Source organism: Balaenoptera acutorostrata, chromosome 11 (genome assembly GCF_949987535.1).
Source record: "Balaenoptera acutorostrata chromosome 11, mBalAcu1.1, whole genome shotgun sequence".
Classification (NCBI taxonomy): Eukaryota; Metazoa; Chordata; class Mammalia; order Artiodactyla; family Balaenopteridae; genus Balaenoptera; species Balaenoptera acutorostrata.
This window is the reverse complement of record NC_080074.1, coordinates 25792388-25809670: the sequence shown is the minus strand read 5'-3', so window position 1 is coordinate 25809670 and position 17283 is coordinate 25792388. Positions and strand designations below refer to the sequence as shown.

At 42.4% G+C, this 17283-nt stretch overlaps 1 protein-coding gene across 1 annotated transcript in view; it reads right to left on the bottom strand.

The window, feature by feature from the left end:
• Window positions 1–17283, bottom strand: part of CCDC38 (coiled-coil domain containing 38) — a 42762-nt gene that overhangs the window by 6702 nt on the left and 18777 nt on the right. Inside the window, exons 6-11 of the mRNA XM_007165860.2 lie at window positions 13844–14001; window positions 11638–11727; window positions 9050–9107; window positions 5874–5943; window positions 4181–4332; window positions 2749–2884 (exon numbers count right to left, since the gene is read on the bottom strand). Of these exons, the coding sequence (XP_007165922.1) occupies window positions 2749–2884; window positions 4181–4332; window positions 5874–5943; window positions 9050–9107; window positions 11638–11727; window positions 13844–14001 (664 nt within the window). The remainder of the gene's footprint in view (window positions 1–2748; window positions 2885–4180; window positions 4333–5873; window positions 5944–9049; window positions 9108–11637; window positions 11728–13843; window positions 14002–17283) is intronic.

Genomic DNA, 17283 nt, shown 5'->3' with positions numbered 1-17283 from the left:
TTCTAATCCATGTCATGTTCTGCTGAGTGCTGACTGTAAACAACTTTCGCAATTGAACTTGATTAGCTCCCTGTGCCAAAGAACAATAAAATGAGAGATGAGGACGTTCTGCAAATTGAACAACGGAATAGCTTACATTCCATTTCATGTTCGATAAACAGACAACTGCACAAAACAACATGTATGAATCTCACAAACATAATGTTGAGAGAAAGAAACCAGACAAGCCAGACATACTACATGATTCCATTTATATAAAGTTCAAAAACATGAAAGCTAATCGATGGTGAGAGAAGTCAAGATGGTAGAGACTGGAACGGGGTATATGGTAGAGACTGGAACGGGGCATGCGGGAGGCTTCTGGGGGTGGTAATGGTGTGTTCACCTTGAGGAAACTCCTTGAGAGATAAACTTAGGATCCGTGTACTTTTCAATATTACATTATAGTTGAGTTTAAAATTTTATTTTAAAAGTAAAATATTGAATCAAGGAAAAATGTTTTTATGGGATTAAGTACAGTTAAAAGTGTGGAAATTTTGAAAGAATAAAATACTCATAGCTCCAAAATACCTATGATAATTTATGAATGTCAAAATTAGACACAGCTATGCTTATTCACTCATAAAGGATTATGTTTTGCACATTTCAACATAGGAAAAGAATGGGAGTGGGGAAGCTGGAAAATCCTTAGAAAAGAATACTTTCCCCTGCCAATTGTCCTGCTCTGCCTCTGCTTCTCTGCCCCAACATTTCACATTTTTGGGAGACACTGTGAATTATTAGCTCCATTTTCCTGGAGTATATAATACACGAATGCCAAAATTACACTTGTGACCCAAATGTCATAGTCTTTAAAAAAGTAATTTGCAGATCAATTCTATCGTCTCAATTTAGGGCTCTGGTTGCTTCAAAGTTTGAGTATTGAGATGCCACTTTTTTTCGTAGCCACCCTAAATTTGGATGAAAGGGGCTTGGTGGAGGGCATGGGGAGATACCACTGATATTCACCTGACGTTTTTCATGTTAATCAGTTTCAGAATTATTTAAAACAGAATTGAAGGGTGGAAACAACCCAAGTGTCTGTCAACAGATGAATGGATAGACAAACTGTGGTATAAAAATACAGCGGAATATTATTTGGCTGTAAAAAGGAATGAAATTCTGACGCATGCTACAACATGGATGAACCTTGAAAACATGCTAAGTGAAATAAGCCATACACAGAAGTCCAGATACTGTATGCTTCCATATATATGAGGCAACTTTATAGAGACAGAAAGTAGAACAGAGGTTACCAGAAGCTGGAAGGTGGGGGAATGGGGAATTATTGTTTAATGGGTATAGAGTTTCTGTTTGGGATGATGAAAAATTCTGTAAATAGATAATGGTGCTGCTATGCAATATTGCAAATATACTTAATGCCACTGAATTGTACGCTTAAAATGGTTAAATTGTATATGTTATGTATATTTTACCACAATTTTAAAAAAGGTTTAAAAAAAAACCCAGCATTGAAGAACTGAGAGGTGGCTGTCATCACACTTCCTGCTCTGGCAGCGCACAGCCCCATCCCCTCCTACCTCCGGGTGTTATGCCACCCTAGGAAATGTGGGCTGTGAAGGAGCCATACACAGGTTTGTCTTTTATAACCCTGCCCACCTATGGGTAGGGGAGCACAGTCATCTTCTGATAGAGTCCCCTTAAATCTACCTCTGTTTGAAAATCAAGTTCATAACTATAATTGTGATATTAGTCTCACATATGAGTTTTGAATTTTATTCATTTGAGATTTTTACAAGAAAACCAATGTTAGCTGGAGTTTGTTATGGGTCTTAAAACTAACCTAAGCATTCATTCAACAAACATTTATTGAGCACTTACTTTATGAGGACACTAAACTTAGCTGACTAGATAGGGTAAGACAGTCCCTACCCTGGGGTTTGCATGGAGCTGGGAGAAACCAGCATGCAAACAGATAAGCACACATGGATCTATGCAGACCCAAAAGAGGCCACAATCTATTACAAGCTCACTGTTGGGAAGATAATTCCATTCAGTGCTGATTCAGTGCTTCCTCTGTTAATTATTTGCCCCTCAAATTAATATCAAAATGATCACAGGTAGTGAACTACTTCATATGTTTGGTAATATGTATACTGACTAAAAGAAATGTATTTATAGGTGGGGAAAATCTCAGCATCATACTTTGTAACTGTTTTTTTAAAATTTATTTATTCATTTATTTTTGGCTGTGTTGTGTCTTCGTTTCTGTGCGAGGGCTTTCTCTAGTTGCGGCAAGCGGGGGCCACTCTTCATCGCGGTGCGCGGGCCTCTCACTATCATGGCCTCTCTTGTTGTGGAGCACAAGCTCCAGACGCGCAGGCTCAGTAATTGTGGCTCACGGGCCCAGCTGCTCCGCGGCATGTGGGATCCTCCCAGACCAGGGCTCGAACCCATGTCCCCTGCATTAGCAGGCAGACTCTCAACTACTGCGCCACCAGGGAAGCCCCATACTTTGTTACATTTTAAGAGAACTCCAGTGCCAATTTGAATGCTTTCTATCTACTGTGTAAATTAGCTATTACATATTGACAAGGTAATTAGTTTCAAGCTGCTTTCCTGGCTCTATCATCAACCTGGGACTTGTGGTTTGCTTTAATTCCCCTATTCCAATGCTTAATACACAGGGAATGCAGATTATTATTATCATGAGCCAAAATAAAATTACTACAGGCAAAGAATGATTACCTGAGCATCTGAATTAAATTCTCCAAAACTAAATAGCCTGGACCTTAATTCCAGTTCTGCTGCTTTTTCCTCTTCTCTTACACAGTTAGCCTTAAGCATTTCCTTGTGTTCCAAAAGAAACTCTATGTTTGTATTTCTATTGCAAAAGAAGAAAGAGACCCTTGTCTGTAATTTGTGGTTTAGTGAAATAAGCCATCAGTCAGGAGCTTCAGCACTCCCTCCAGATCATGTGTCAACATCCTATGTCTAGCAAGCCAAATACAAGTTTATATTTTAAGACATTGACAAAGTACATGCAACTTTTCAGGTTAAAGTGAGAAAAATAAATGCACAGATGCTTTTTAACTTCCATCAGGAAGCATTTTCTCACCCCACCCCCACTTCTGTGGTTCCCCTGAGTCCCCCAAATAGAAAGCAGCAGAGCTGAGGTATCGGGAGCCCAAGCTGTGTGACCTAGTATGTCAGTGTTCTCAAACCTGGCTGATAATCAGAATATCTGAGGAGCCACTGGGTAAAGTACAGACTCCTGACTACTCACTTAGAGATTCTGATATAGATCCCCTTTTCCTGCCCAACCATACCCACCCCATCCCCTCAAATCATATTGTCAGGGCAGGGGCCCCATACACTGAGGACTGGGAGAGAGAAGACAAGGATTAAAAGGATACAGTAGTCTACTGGGTGGTTATGAGATTATGGTTTTAGGTTCTTAACTTATGAACAAGTTAATATGTTCCGAAGTTCAATGTAGTTTGACTTAACTATTTAAAAAGATTGCCGTCTTCTGATCCAGAAGACTCTTCCCAAAAAGGTTCTACACATTTTTAGAATGAGTAGATATAAAGATCTATTCTCTGCAACTTGAAGCTATTTTCCAAAATTGTAATCATATAAAATTTTAGAGTAGAAAGGAATTTTGTGAGTCATCAAATCCAGCCTCCTTCCCAACAGAAATCCTTTTTTATAATAGCCCTGATATATCAATATGTACATTATAAAATGATATAGTATTTAAGTCACACACAAAAAAAACTTTTGCTGAGAGTCACAGCCAAGGAAAATGCATTTATTAGCATTATCATCCAAAGCATGAATTGATTAGCCAGATGATAGCATAAAACTGTATGGAACAAAAATTAAGGCAGTAGGTGACATTTCAATTCTTTTTAATCTTTTAAATTGTCTTTTATTATTGCTAGCTAGGAAAATATTTTGACAAGTGAAAGTAGGGACTAAAATTAAACTAAAGCCAGTCTATTCTGTGTAAATATAACTTCTACCTTTTACACTCTTCAGTGTAAGCTATTATTAACAAAAATCCCATCCTAAATCCAGAGAGACCACAAGGAAGGGCCATACATAAGTGAGTTGGACTTTATCTCTGGTTAGAAATCTGTTAATAGAATAAGTCTACTTGTTTTTAATGACTTACATTTTATCCTGTATAAGTTTTTCTCTTTTATTTACATCTTCAAGATTTTCATCTACATCTTGGGAGTATTGTACCAAAGTAAGATTCTGCTCTTCCAGCTCTGTGAGGACCTGAAGTAACTCTTCGGGTTCTTTGAAATAAAGTTCTGGCTCCTAATCAATCAATAATGAAGAATATAATTCACTTAAAAACATGCTACCTGTGTACATGTGACATCTAGGAAAAAAACAGTGGGGTAAAGGAATACCGTTCTGATTATGAGGGAGACATGGGCAGAGAGTGACAAAGGAGCCTATTTCCACGTGAGAGCTGGCCTTCAGGAAGAGAGCACTTTGGGTGTTAGGGGGAGATGAAGGTTATTAGAGAAGGGGAAAAGGAAGAGAATGAGGAAAAGAGAAAGAAGAAGAGATGGAGCAGAGGAGGAGGCAAGGGCAGGAAAAAGGGAAAGGCAGGTCTAGGGAAAGGTAAGGGGAGAGGAACAGAAGAACGAGAAAGACAGGAGGCTAAGTGAAGGTCATTTTCTCACCACATTTTAATGATTTTCTATATTCCAAAATTTTAAGTATAAGTTTATATTACTTTAAGTAAATTTAATTATTAGCAAGATGACTTGGATATTTGCACACCCATGTTCATCACATTTACTATAGCCAAGAGGTGGAAGTAACCTAAATGTCCATCAACGGATGGATGGGTAAAGAAATGTGGTATATCCATTCAGCCTTAAAAAAGAAGGAAATCCTGTCATTTGCTACAATATGGATAAACCTGGAAGACATGAGGACATGAGACTAAGCAAAATAAGCCAGTCACGAAAAGACAAATACTGCATGATTCCACTTTTACGAGGTATATAAAGTAATCAAACTCTTAGAAATGTAAAGTAGAACGTGGTTGCCCGGGGCTAGAGGGAGTGGGCATAGGGGAGTTGTTCAATTGGTGTATAGTTTCAGTTTTGCACGATGAAAAAGTTCTAGAGGTCTGTTACACATCAATGTGCTTATAGCTAACACTACAGTACCATACACTAAAAAATGCTTAAGATGGTAAATTATGTTTTTTCTACAATTAAAAAAAAAAGACTTGGATAAGGTATGTTATACATAATACATGGATGGTGTTTTCAAGCGTTTCCCATTCGTTTTGAGTTTCTGTGGTTATATTTAGGGTGGGATTGGCTCAAAGTCAGGGTTGTAGCCATACAGGGCTGTTTTGTTGAAGGTCAATTTATCTCACAGTCCAGCTACCCAGTATATCTCAAGCCCCAATAAAATGATAAACAATCAGAAGGTGGTTACTTTTACAGGAAAATTGTAGATAATGTATATCTCCTAAATTGTTACCTTCTCATAGACATTTATTTATTTATTTATTTATTTATTTAATCTTTTGGCCACAACGTGTAGCATGCGGGATCTTAGTTCCCCGACCAGGGATGGAACCCATGCCCCCTGCAGTGGAAGCATGGAGTCTTAACCACTGGACTGCCAGGGAAGTCCTGACATTTATTTTTCATTAAATGTCTGATGACAAAGATGAACTGTATATAACTGGAGAACAGTATCAAAATCATATTTTCTTCTGGAAAGTTGTGGAATATTTGGAATAGGACATTTTAATTTCAAAAGAAGAAATGAGCATCTATACTTTTCACCAAACACAATTTTTAAATCAAGAAAGATCATCTGGTTACCAGATCATAGTCCATATCATCATTTAAAAAGAATTCCAAACTGTCTTCTGAACTGATACTTTCAGCTTGGCTGTAAAAGAAAAAGAAAATGCCTGATTTCTGAGCCACTTTCTGTCAACAGATTTGCTTTCATTTCTAAATTGTCTTTGGAACCTAACTGTAACATAGTTCTTTTCAATAGCCTGTTTAGCCTTTTAGGGAATTGCTGATTGCAGGAATCCATGGATTCCATGAATATGCAAAAGAAAATCAGATTCAGTCCCAGACAAGGGTGACATACGCAAACAGACCACAAGGAAGGGCCATGCCACATGATACCAATTATTTGAAGTACATCTATAAAATTTCAAATTTAAAAAAAATTAAACAAACACATGACAATCTATATTGCTACATCTGCTTAGTCCTTTTTAAGGCAGTCTTCTTGAGAAACTAAACATGTGCTCTAGTGCTCAAAACAAAACGTGTGTTCCAAGTAACACAATATTTGTCTTTTTAAGAGTAGATTTTACCTTTTAAAATATCTTCTGATCAGGCTGAGGAAATGTTGGTTGGGGGGTGGGGTGGGTGATGAGGTACATCTTTAAAGAATAATTATATGGCTTGCAAGGTGGCTCTGGAAAAATCCTTTAAGAAGGATAAATTGAAAATGATTGGAATATTAAGAGGGGCAGGGACTAAGGAGAGAGTAAGGCGGCTGTTGGTGTGATCTAGGTAAGTAACACTTTCAAGTAGAGGGTAGTGATGATGGGAAAAGTGAGTAAATGGTTGGGGCTTGGGAGGAGAATCTAGAGATGCATGAAAGAAAGAATTCATGGGAACCAAGAATAGAAAGAGCTACTGGGGCCAAAGCAGAAGAGACAAAGATGACTCCAACGCTTGTAGTTTGTGAGCCTGGAATAATGGAGGTTGCACTAACAGGAAGGAAAACGGTTAAAGGATGGGATGAGAACAAGATTAAGATCTGCTTTGTTCATGTTGAGTTTGAGGGGACAAAATAACCTACCTGGAGCTGCCTGTTAGGCAATGGGAAATAAGTTGTAGGAAAACTGAGAAAGGGCCATAGAAGTAAATGAATATTTGGGAAACATCCCCTGAGAAAGCATTTGGTACTGCTGTCCATGCCACTCTTCTTGGATTCAGTGATAGCATTTTCTAATCAATCTTCTCCCACCTCTCTGATACTCTTTTACCTTTTGGGGTTCCTTTTCTTTGGGTCTGTGGTTCCTCAGCCTTCTTGCCTCTCATTCTAACCATTCTTTTGGGCTGATCTCATCCTCTCTCACAGATTCAACCACTGCTAATATACTGACTCTCACATCTCTCTCTCCTTCTCTTGAGCTCTGGACTTCAATGGCCAGCCTCTAACTGGACACCAATATCCACTTGGGTGTCCCCTAGGGAGCTCAAACCAACACATCCAAGATCACACTCCTTATCCTCCTCCCAGGCCTGCTCCCCTTACTGTGTTCCCAGTATCATTGAATGACAACATCATACACCCAGTTGCCACACTAGACATTTGGGAGTTATCTGTGGCCACTCTCTTTTCCTCACACTTCCCCCAAAGTGTAGGGGAAGCCTGTCAATACCACTTCCCTGATGTGTCCCACAGCCTTTCCTTCTTTGCTCCCGCTGGTTGAGGCAGTCCATTATCTCTCACCTGAGGAACTGTGACAACAGGCTCCTAACTGGCCCCTCCACCTCTAGTTTCATCCCTGTCCATTTTATTCTCTAAAATACCACCATATCCAATTTTCTAAAATGCAGATCTGATTGGGTCTCTGTCACACACTTGCTAAAACCCTCAGTGGCTCCCAGGGCACTTGGAACAAAACATAGACTCCTTTGGATGGCACCACTGCTTCCCTGTTCATGATACAATACCTATTTACCCCTCGAGCCTCGCCCACTTGCACCCTGCGGCCCAGCCATTCTGAACAGAGCCAAACGCCGTCACCCCTGTCCCAGAAGGCCCCTCCCTCTTCCAGAGCGTGTCCTCACTGACCCCTCCTCCTCACCAGACGCAGCTTAGATGCCACCTGATCTGGAGGGTGTTCACTGATCCCGCCCTTGCTTTCTCAGTCCCTCACCTCTCCTCTGGGCTGAGAGTCCTTCCTTTGCATGCCTGTGGCATCCTGAGCTTATCCTTCCAATGGCCTTATCACATTATAGTGTAACTGATGAATTCCTTGTCTGTCTCCCTCTCTAGATGGTAAGCTCCTGGAGGGCAGAGACTGTCTTTTATTTATTGCTGGCCCTGCAGGGCACTCAATAAATATGTGCTGAGTAAATGAAAGAAACTAGGAGAGTGGTGAGCTTTCTGAGAGAGTGAATGTGACGTTTGAGTATTACTGTGTGCATCAACATGAAGAACCCTTATGATATTCTGTATTTGATTGTATCTTGACTCTGTTGATATCAATATCCTGGTTGTGATATTATACTACAATTTTGTAAGATGTTACTATTGGGGGAAACTGGGTAAACCGTAGTGGGACCTCTCTGTATTTTTTTCTTACAACTGCGTGTGAATCTACAATTATCTCAAAATGAAAATTTAATTAAAAACACAACAAAACAGTGACTCCTAAATGCCACAGAAGTGCAGTCACCCCAGGGCCCCTGGAATTCAGAGCACAGTGTCTGTGTTGGCTTTTGTCATGGATAATACAGTGCTGGCCCATATCCTTCCTTTGGGGCTGATGCACCCATCCTAGACATCAACATATTTTCTTAAAAGCTCCCCTGGGGTAGCTAGGGTTGAGAACTACCAATTTATGAAATAATGAGTATAAATGAGTCAATAATCAAATAAGGGAAGAAACAAAAAATGCTTTATAGTCTTATTGCAGCAATTTTGAATGACATGGTAAAATTGCAAACACACAAGTCAGCAGTGGATTCAAACAACTGGGCAGTGAATTCTGAGAGGCAAAGACCCAAGATGCAGGGCGCAGGCAGTTTCTGCAAATAGCAGTTGTAGGCCCTCATCAAAGGGTGCAGGGAGGCCTATGAGAGCTTGGTCACGTCAGGAGCACATGGAACCACTACCTCCGGCATCTGTTATGGTGGGTGTGGATACGTGGTACATATGTTAAAGAAAGGCTAAAAGAAATATTTGCTAAAAAAAAAAATTCACAGTTTCCAAGAGAGTTAATCAATATGTACCGTACTTTGATAAGGATGATTTCTTTTGCTCTAGGGTGGGAGTGGTCGTCTTGCGCGGTTTTGCTGTTCAGAATGTCCAGGCGAAGTCCATGTCATTGGTGATGGTGGAAGTGAAAAAAATAACATGTAATTAGAAGTGAGTCCTTGTTATTTGGTACAAGATATTCATTTTTTCTGCACCGATATGCCCATTACTTTTTTTTTTTTAACTATTTTTTAAAAAAATTATTTATTTATTTTTGGCTGTGTTGGGTCTTCGTTTCTGTGCGAGGGCTCTCTCCAGTTGCGGCATGTGGGGGCCACTCTTCATTGCAGTGCGCGGGCCTCTCACTACCACGGCCTTTCTTGTTGCGGAGCACAGGCTCCAGACGGCGCAGGCTCAGTAATTGTGGCTCACGGGCCTAGTTGCTCCGCCGCATGTGGGATCTTCCCAGACCAGGGCTCGAACCCGTGTCCCCTGCATTGGGAGGCAGATTCTCAACCACTGCGCCACCAGGGAAGCCCTGCCCATTACTTTTTAAAAATTATTATTAGAATAATAATCATATAGGAAATAGAGCTCTTTTATTCTAGTACTTTTGGTTCCAAGCATAAAATCAAAGGCACTGTTTGGGGTGGGGGGTGCGTATTGTCAAAAACATGGCACAACTATTAAAGGTCACAAATCAGGGACGTAGATGGTGAAATATAAACCATGGTTCTATTTTTACCTAATCATACATATTTCTAATCACAGATTTTAAAAGATCAAGATATAAAATAAAAATTATGGACTTTAATTATTACATCTTGTGGAGAGACCTACCATAGGCCCATACAAGTCACCCATGCACTCATTCCCCTGACACCAGTGTCTGGGCCTGACCCTGGTCTGAAACTGAGAAGTGGGCAAAACTGGTCTTGGGTCTCTGCATCCACTGGCTCCCAGGTCCCCCCACCCCAGCCAGGCCACGCTTCCTCATGCCTGTGATCTCATGACTTCCAATCACCCTTTCTGCTATTCTGTCTTGAAATCACAGCAGGTCCCACTCTCCCACCCTCTACCTGGGAAGTTCCTACTTATTCTTCAAAATCCAGCTCAAACGTCACCTCCTCTTAAAGACTCTTCTGGGACTTCCCTGGTGGCACAGTGGTTAAGAATCCGCCTGCCAATGCAGGGGACAAAGTTTCAATCCCTGGTCTGGGAAGATCCCACACGCCATGGAGCAACTAAGCCCATGCGCCACAACTACTGAGCCCATGCACCACAACTACTGAGCCCGCACGCCACAACTACTGAAGGCCGCATGCCTAGAGCCCGAGTTCCACAACAAGAGAAGACCCCGCTCACTGCAACTAGAGAAAGCCCGCGCGCAGCCATGAAGACCCAACACAGCCAAAAATAAATAAATAAATTTATATATATAAAAAAAAAAGACTGTTCTAAATGCCTCAGGCATAGATCACATTTTTTGCTTTTGCTCCCAGACCCCTCACTATCACTGCTGTATCGTTTGCCCTATTGTATTGTATTGTATTGTATAGTATAGGTCCAGGGTGCAGAGCTATGTCCTATTGGTCTTTGTGTACTCAGAGTCTTAAAAAGTACCCAATACATTGTATGCCTCCAATATATACATGGTGAGTGGGGGAAGGAAAGAAAATGGATGAAGAACCAGTGGATTCTACCACCGCCATAAATTACCATCTTAAGCTTTTAAACTGATACTGGAACACATATTACTAAAATGTCTTGTTAAGGGATGTTATTTAAACTGAGTGACTTCTATATTCAGGATTTTAAAGAGAAGAAGACATTGACCCCACCACCTACTTCCTCCACCCCCCTCCCCTACACTCTACTCCAGATCCTCTAACAGGCAAAGTAATATGTCTTAAATAATTTGGGTCCTAATTGGTCTCACAGTCTGAAGGAACTCACTTTCTCAATCTGCTGGCCAAGTGCACTTATATCAGGGTTGTTTCTGGGCAGGCAGATTGCACTGTTGAGCTTTACCTGCACCACTAAATACCTCCAGTGGTTGACAGCAGGATAAAGGAGAGGAGTCACCAGAAGTCAGCCTGCATGGGGCGGGGTTGGGGGGCGGGGTCACAAACTCGAATGACTACAGGGCAGGGCAGGCTGAGGCTGAAGGCATTCTTGGAGTTGATTATGGGCATGGTAGAGCTTCCTTGGTTTTCCCAGTTACTTCCCTGAGTTACTGGCCAATGGCAGTCACCTGGTTGCCATTGACCTGGTTTGCTGGGCCCTGGGAATGGGTCCATCAATACCAGAAGGCAGGCCTGAACCACAGGAATGAGGAGGTCCAGCCAGGAAGGACCTCAGGGGATGTGCTAGTCAGCCAGGGACAACTCATGCCAGATCCTCTGCCCCTGACTTCTCTGCCAGTTCTGTCCATTCGTCCATCTCTCTGAGTTTTGTAATAATGTCAAGAGAGAGAGAAACAGAACTCCTAGCTCCCCAGGATTAAGGGTGATGTGGACACTACCCTCTGTTTTCCAGGTTAGTTTATAGGTCCTGGATCTCCACTTTGAGATGGGCACCTGTTCTGGCTTTGTTTTTGTGAGTGAAGTGCCAAAGCCCCAGTGTTACCTTGGCCACCCCTTCCCAGAGAAGAGTCTTCTGAAAATGATATCCTCCTGGACTCCTCCATGTTGCCCTCTCTTCTCCTTGTACTTAATTCTAGAACAGAAAATAAACAAGGTGGGGAGGGGGGAACACTTCTGAGAATGACAGCTTTGTTTCAGGGTGAAGGTAGAGTTATTGTGAAAACTTCCAGGGACAGAAATTTAAGATGGGGACATGGTAACCAGCAAATGTATTATGCAGACGGCCAGGGCTGGTCTCCGGAGCAGGTGGAATGGATGAGAACTGACCTGGGGGGCCTGAGGAGGTCTCTCTTTCCCATATCAGTCTGTCAGAACCTCTAAAATCCGAATGTTAGCCATTCACTCCTCTGGACTGAGACTCACTGCTTTCTTTTTTTTAAAATTAATTAATTAATTAATTAATTTTTGGCTGTGTTGGGTCTTCGTTTCTGTGCAAGGGCTTTCTCCAGTTGCAGCGAGCGGGGGCCACTCTTAATCGCGGTGTGCGGGCCTCTCACTGTCGCGGCCTCTCTTGTTGTGGAGCACAGGCTCCAGACGTGCAGGCTCAGTAGTTGTGGCTCACGGGCCTAGCCGCTCCGCGGCATGTGGGATCTTCCCGGACCGGGGCACGAACCCGTGTCCCCTGCATTGGCAGGCGGATTCCTAACCACTGCGCAGCCAGGGAAGCCCCTCACTGCTTTCTGACCATCCTCTAGTTAGATGAGAAGTCTAGGAGCACTGAATCTTAAGTTGTCAAATGCAAATACTTCTCAGTTTTCCTTTCATGGGTTTTCTCTCTTGTCAAACATCATGTATTGAGTTTAACCGCTTGATGCTTTATACACATGATCTGATTTAATCACACTCAGCACAGTGAGGGACACAAGAGAACTGAGCAGGGCAGCCCCCCTGGTGTGCTGACAAATGTTTATCAACCGGCTCTCTGGGAAAAAGATTCTCCCTGATTTGTAATTTGCCGATTTCAGTGGTGTAAAAGCTCTCACACCTAAGGCTCAGGATCAGCTCTCAGCTGAAGAATGCAGATCATCAGAACCCTCTTTCTGTGTGGCTCTCTCCCCTCCAGTACTCTGCTCTAGGAACTCCAGCCACCATGTCCTCCCTACGCCCAGCTCTGCCTTTTCAATCCATGGGGACTGCTGAGTACCCCATCCCCATGCTCTGTCCTGGAAATGCTCTCCAGGCAGTACACTGAGGCCAGCACAGGACTCATTTCATTTGTTTCCCCTCCCTCAGGGATTACTTTGCTTTGCTCCTTGATGTCTGGTGTCTTAAAACTGTTGTTCCATGTATTTTTCAGGCAAGAGGGTAAGTCTGGTCCTTGTTACCCCAAGGTTACTGGAAGTATAAGTCTTCTTCTTCAATTTGCGACCCTAGGTTCATCACTTACGAAATTCTTACATGTAATAGGATCTATTCCTGGTCCATTGAGCTGGCTTCCTAATGCCAGTACCATACTGTTTTAATTTCTGAGACTCTGTGATAATATGTTATATAACATTTTAAAGGATAAGTAACAACCCCCCCGTTACCTTCTTGCTTCAAAAGTATTTGTTTATCTTTCTAGATGAACCTCAGAATCATTATGCAAAGTTCTACCTAACCCAACACCCAACTCCCTGACAAATTTTTGGTAACATTTTTATCATAATTCCGTAAAACTTATAATTAATTTCAGAAAAATTGGCAGCTTTACAAAATCAACCTTCCTATCTAAAAACATGACACATTTCTCATTTGTCAAATCTCCTGGTCACACAATTAAGGTCATTATTGCTTTCTTGGATTTAATTCCCTTGTATATTTTCTAATTAATAAAGTTAATCTATTTAGCTTGACATATTAGGTTAATAAAGTATAATTGACTCTGTGTCCACTTACTCTATAGAACGCTTTAATAAGTCAACTTGTTTTCCAGGTTTTTTATTGGGGAGAGGTTTGTAGGTATGCTATCATACTATCTACAAATAAAGTATTTTCTATTTCTCTATGTATATATTTTTATTGCTTCATATCTGAAATTAACCTGAGTTTCCAAATTAATAATTTATAATATCAGAGATAGTGGGATAGTGGGATTGTTCAGGTTCTGCTTAAAATAAAAATTCTGACTAATAAAAAACAAACATTGAGGCAGAATATTTTAGAATTAGGGATATTTACTTAATTGAATTTAAGAATATGGGACTTACTTGTCATTATACTTGGAAGCATGACATTCACATTTTCTTTATTCTTTGACACCCTTTTCATTGCTTGCTGGATTTGCCATTGTTTTGGAGACAATTTCAGCAGAAAAAATCCGTAGTTCATATACTCTTTAAGGAGGAATTCTGTTTTTGCTATTTCACTACTCAAAAGAAATTAAGATATGATTAGATATATCTGTGTGAAAGCATGTTCATTTTTTAAAAAAGGTTTTACAAAAGTCATTTTCTTGGTCATGTGTTTGAATAATAATTTGCTTAACAAATATTGTAAATACGGCCATAAAAATATGGGCTTCAATAAGATATGAGACGAGAGGCAAGAAACCTGTAGGACGGCTTCCCTCATGGCGCAGTGCTTAAGAATCTGCCTGCCAATGCAGGGAACATGGGTTCGAGCCCTGGTCCGGGCAGATCCCACATGCTGCGGAGCAACTAAGCCCGTGCGCCACAACTACTGAGCCTGTGCTCTAGAGCCCGTGAGCCACAACTACTGAGCCCATGTGCCACAACCACTGAAGCCCGCGTGCCTAGAGCCCATGCTCCGCAACAAGAGAAGCCACCACAATGAGAAGCCTGCGCACCACAACGAAGAGTAGCCCCTGCTCACCACAGCTAGAGAAAGCCCCTAAGAAGCAACGAAGACCCAATGCAGCCATAAATAAATAAATAAATTTATTAAAAAAAAAACAAACCTGTAGGAATGTTATTTGAATAAAACATGCCCAAGGATATGCACACATAGAATAGATTGATGATCGTGTTACTGGGCAAGGGCTCACTGCCCAATGTGCATAGATGCCAATACTATTGGCACCGGCTTTTGAGAAAAGAAAGAGCTTTATTGAGAGGTTGAGCGGCAAGATGACAGGAGGCAAGGCTCTCAAATCTGTCTCCTTGCCTGTCAACCTCTCAATAAAGCTCTTTCTTTTCTCAAAAGCCGGTGCCATGGTATCGGCTTCTATGCGCATCGGGCAGCGAGCCCTTGCCTGGAAGAATTTTGGCGACCACAAAGGGACATAGGTCTTCTGAGTGCCTGCCAGAGGCACTGCGGCCCTTAGTGGAGTGTGTGCCTTGCCACCAATCCAGAGTGCCCGCCTAGACCGAATCTGTCTAGAGGGTCACCTGTCAGGTTCCTGCTTCCCCAGCCTGGCACTCCAGCTTCCTTGGTGCTACTTTCACTTTTGAGAAAAGAAGCAGCTCCTGGATCAGAGGTGTTTTGGGTGAGTAAGCTCATTAAAATGCACCTGTGCCTGTCTAATAACCTTGTTGGGATTATAGTTTAGAGCTCCAACCTGGGGAGATTTTTGTTGGGTTAGATTCCCAAACCTTGGGTTAGAGCCCCAAGGTTAAGATCACGGGTTAGAGCCCCACCCTAAGGGAGACAATGTAAATGGTTCTAGCCACTGAGGTGGGGTTAGAGGTCCCAAACCCTGGGTTAGAGTCCCAGGCCTTTGGTTTCATTGTTCATCTATGTTTGTCTGTGTCTGACTTTTATTTGTTAGGATTGGCTGATAGGGGTTGGCTCTTGTATGACTGTAGCAAAACTTTATTAAACCAGATATGAATGAGGGCCCTCTGACTCAGGAGACCAAAGACATTGCTCCCTGACTAGAAACCTTGCCTTATGGAGGTGTGGGGGTTTTTCTTCTCCCTTGTCCCTAATATGATTGCCTGAAGGTATTGATACAGGTGTGTATTCTTAATGGAACCAGCCCTGATTACCTTGTTGGGGTGAGAGGGTAAAGGAGAAATGAGGGCGTGTAAAGCAGGAAAATCCTCCATCCCAGAGGAACATACCCTGTTCTTGGGTTAAAGGAATTCTATATAATTGGACACATTTTGGTTTTCCCTTAATGAGAATTTTAACCCTATTTTGCATGAGCCAAACTAACAGGGAGTTAGCATTGAACTGCTTTTAAGTCTCTCTCTATATAAAAGGAAAGTTTGCTTGGAGGAACAAACATTGGTTGTGGTGCTTAAGGCCATGGGCTACATACATGGAGGCCTTGGGCTGAATGCATTCCACCTAGAAATAGCCCAGACGTCTAGATTAGCTTGCCTGTGATCTCTGCTGGGGAGGTAAAATGTTTTGGTCGTCTACCAGGAAGATTAAACACCAACATGCTCAGAAAGGAAGTGAGGGCTTGGGTATTTCGGCCTGTATCTTCCTGAATTTCTCTCTCAAATTCAGCTCCGACTGAGTCTAAAGCAGCCTCCTCACTTCACTTTCTTCCAGGTGGTACAGTCACCTCTTTCACCCTCCTCATCAGGTAAGTTTTCTGAGCTGGCGAGTGAGACAGTCTGGACTTTCACGGGCCCCTCTGCACTAGGCAAACCTGCCCTTAGCACACAGGGGAAACTATTAGGAGCCTCTGGCCAAATTGACTACAGTCTTGGAACTGCTGGGCAGCTTCCTCAGCAGCTGGTAGCATGCGTGACTTTCAAGCCACAGTTCTTGGCAATTACCTCTAATGGACAGTTTTTCAGTGTTCTCTAAGGGAACCCTCACATCCACGCTGGCCATCTTTGACTCCTCATTGGATCCTCCAGGGAATTCATACAGCCAAGTTGTGAATAGTCACGACTGCATTTGCTTGCTTCTTTCCAGAAACCAAACTAGGAGATGGAATTGGTTCCCAAATTGTACGGTTCTTGCTTTCTCCCTCACACCTCTTGAGGCTCTCTGCTGTTCTGGGCGGGGTGGGGTCGGGGGGAGTAAGGGAAGGCCATTTTCTAGAGGTTTGCAATCCGTAGACTGTTCTCAGCTCTTGGGTTTGAAACCTGGGGTACCGGCTAAATGTTGACTTAGGAGTTGCTTGTTTGCACACTCTCTCCAAACGTCCATTCTCAGGGGGGCCAGCTAACCCCTCAGAATCAGCAGTAAGGTGGAGTCATTGAGGGGGCAAGCCCTGAGTGTGCCCAGGTGCTTCCTACAAAGGAGCAAAGTGTGCTCTGAGCCCCAGATTGGCAAACCCTGGTGCTTTCCTTCATCTCCCATGAACTCAAGGGTTTTCCAGGTGCAGCCAGCATTGCAACATCCCACGGACATCGAGTCTCTGATAAGACTGACGTCAGGCCCAATCCACGGAGGCTGGGAAGAGGCGGCAGGCATTTGCTAACGGCAGTTGTTCCAGGCTCTTCCGTGTTTTTGCTGGCCAAGAAGTAAAGTACTTGGAGCACAACGATGAGGCAGCCTGGTCAGCCAACAACAGAGCTCCTGCTTCACGAAGGGCTTTTTTTTCCTCCAGAGGATGGACTTCCACATGGAAAAATCTTGGCTGTCCTACCATCAGCTCTGCCTTGCACTGTGAATATCAACTTTCCTCAGATCAAGAGGAAGCAGGTACAAGTCATTTGACTGTTTTTTCTAACTTATTCTGCAATTTTTTCAGCAGCGTAACCAAATTAGGTCTTTATATCAG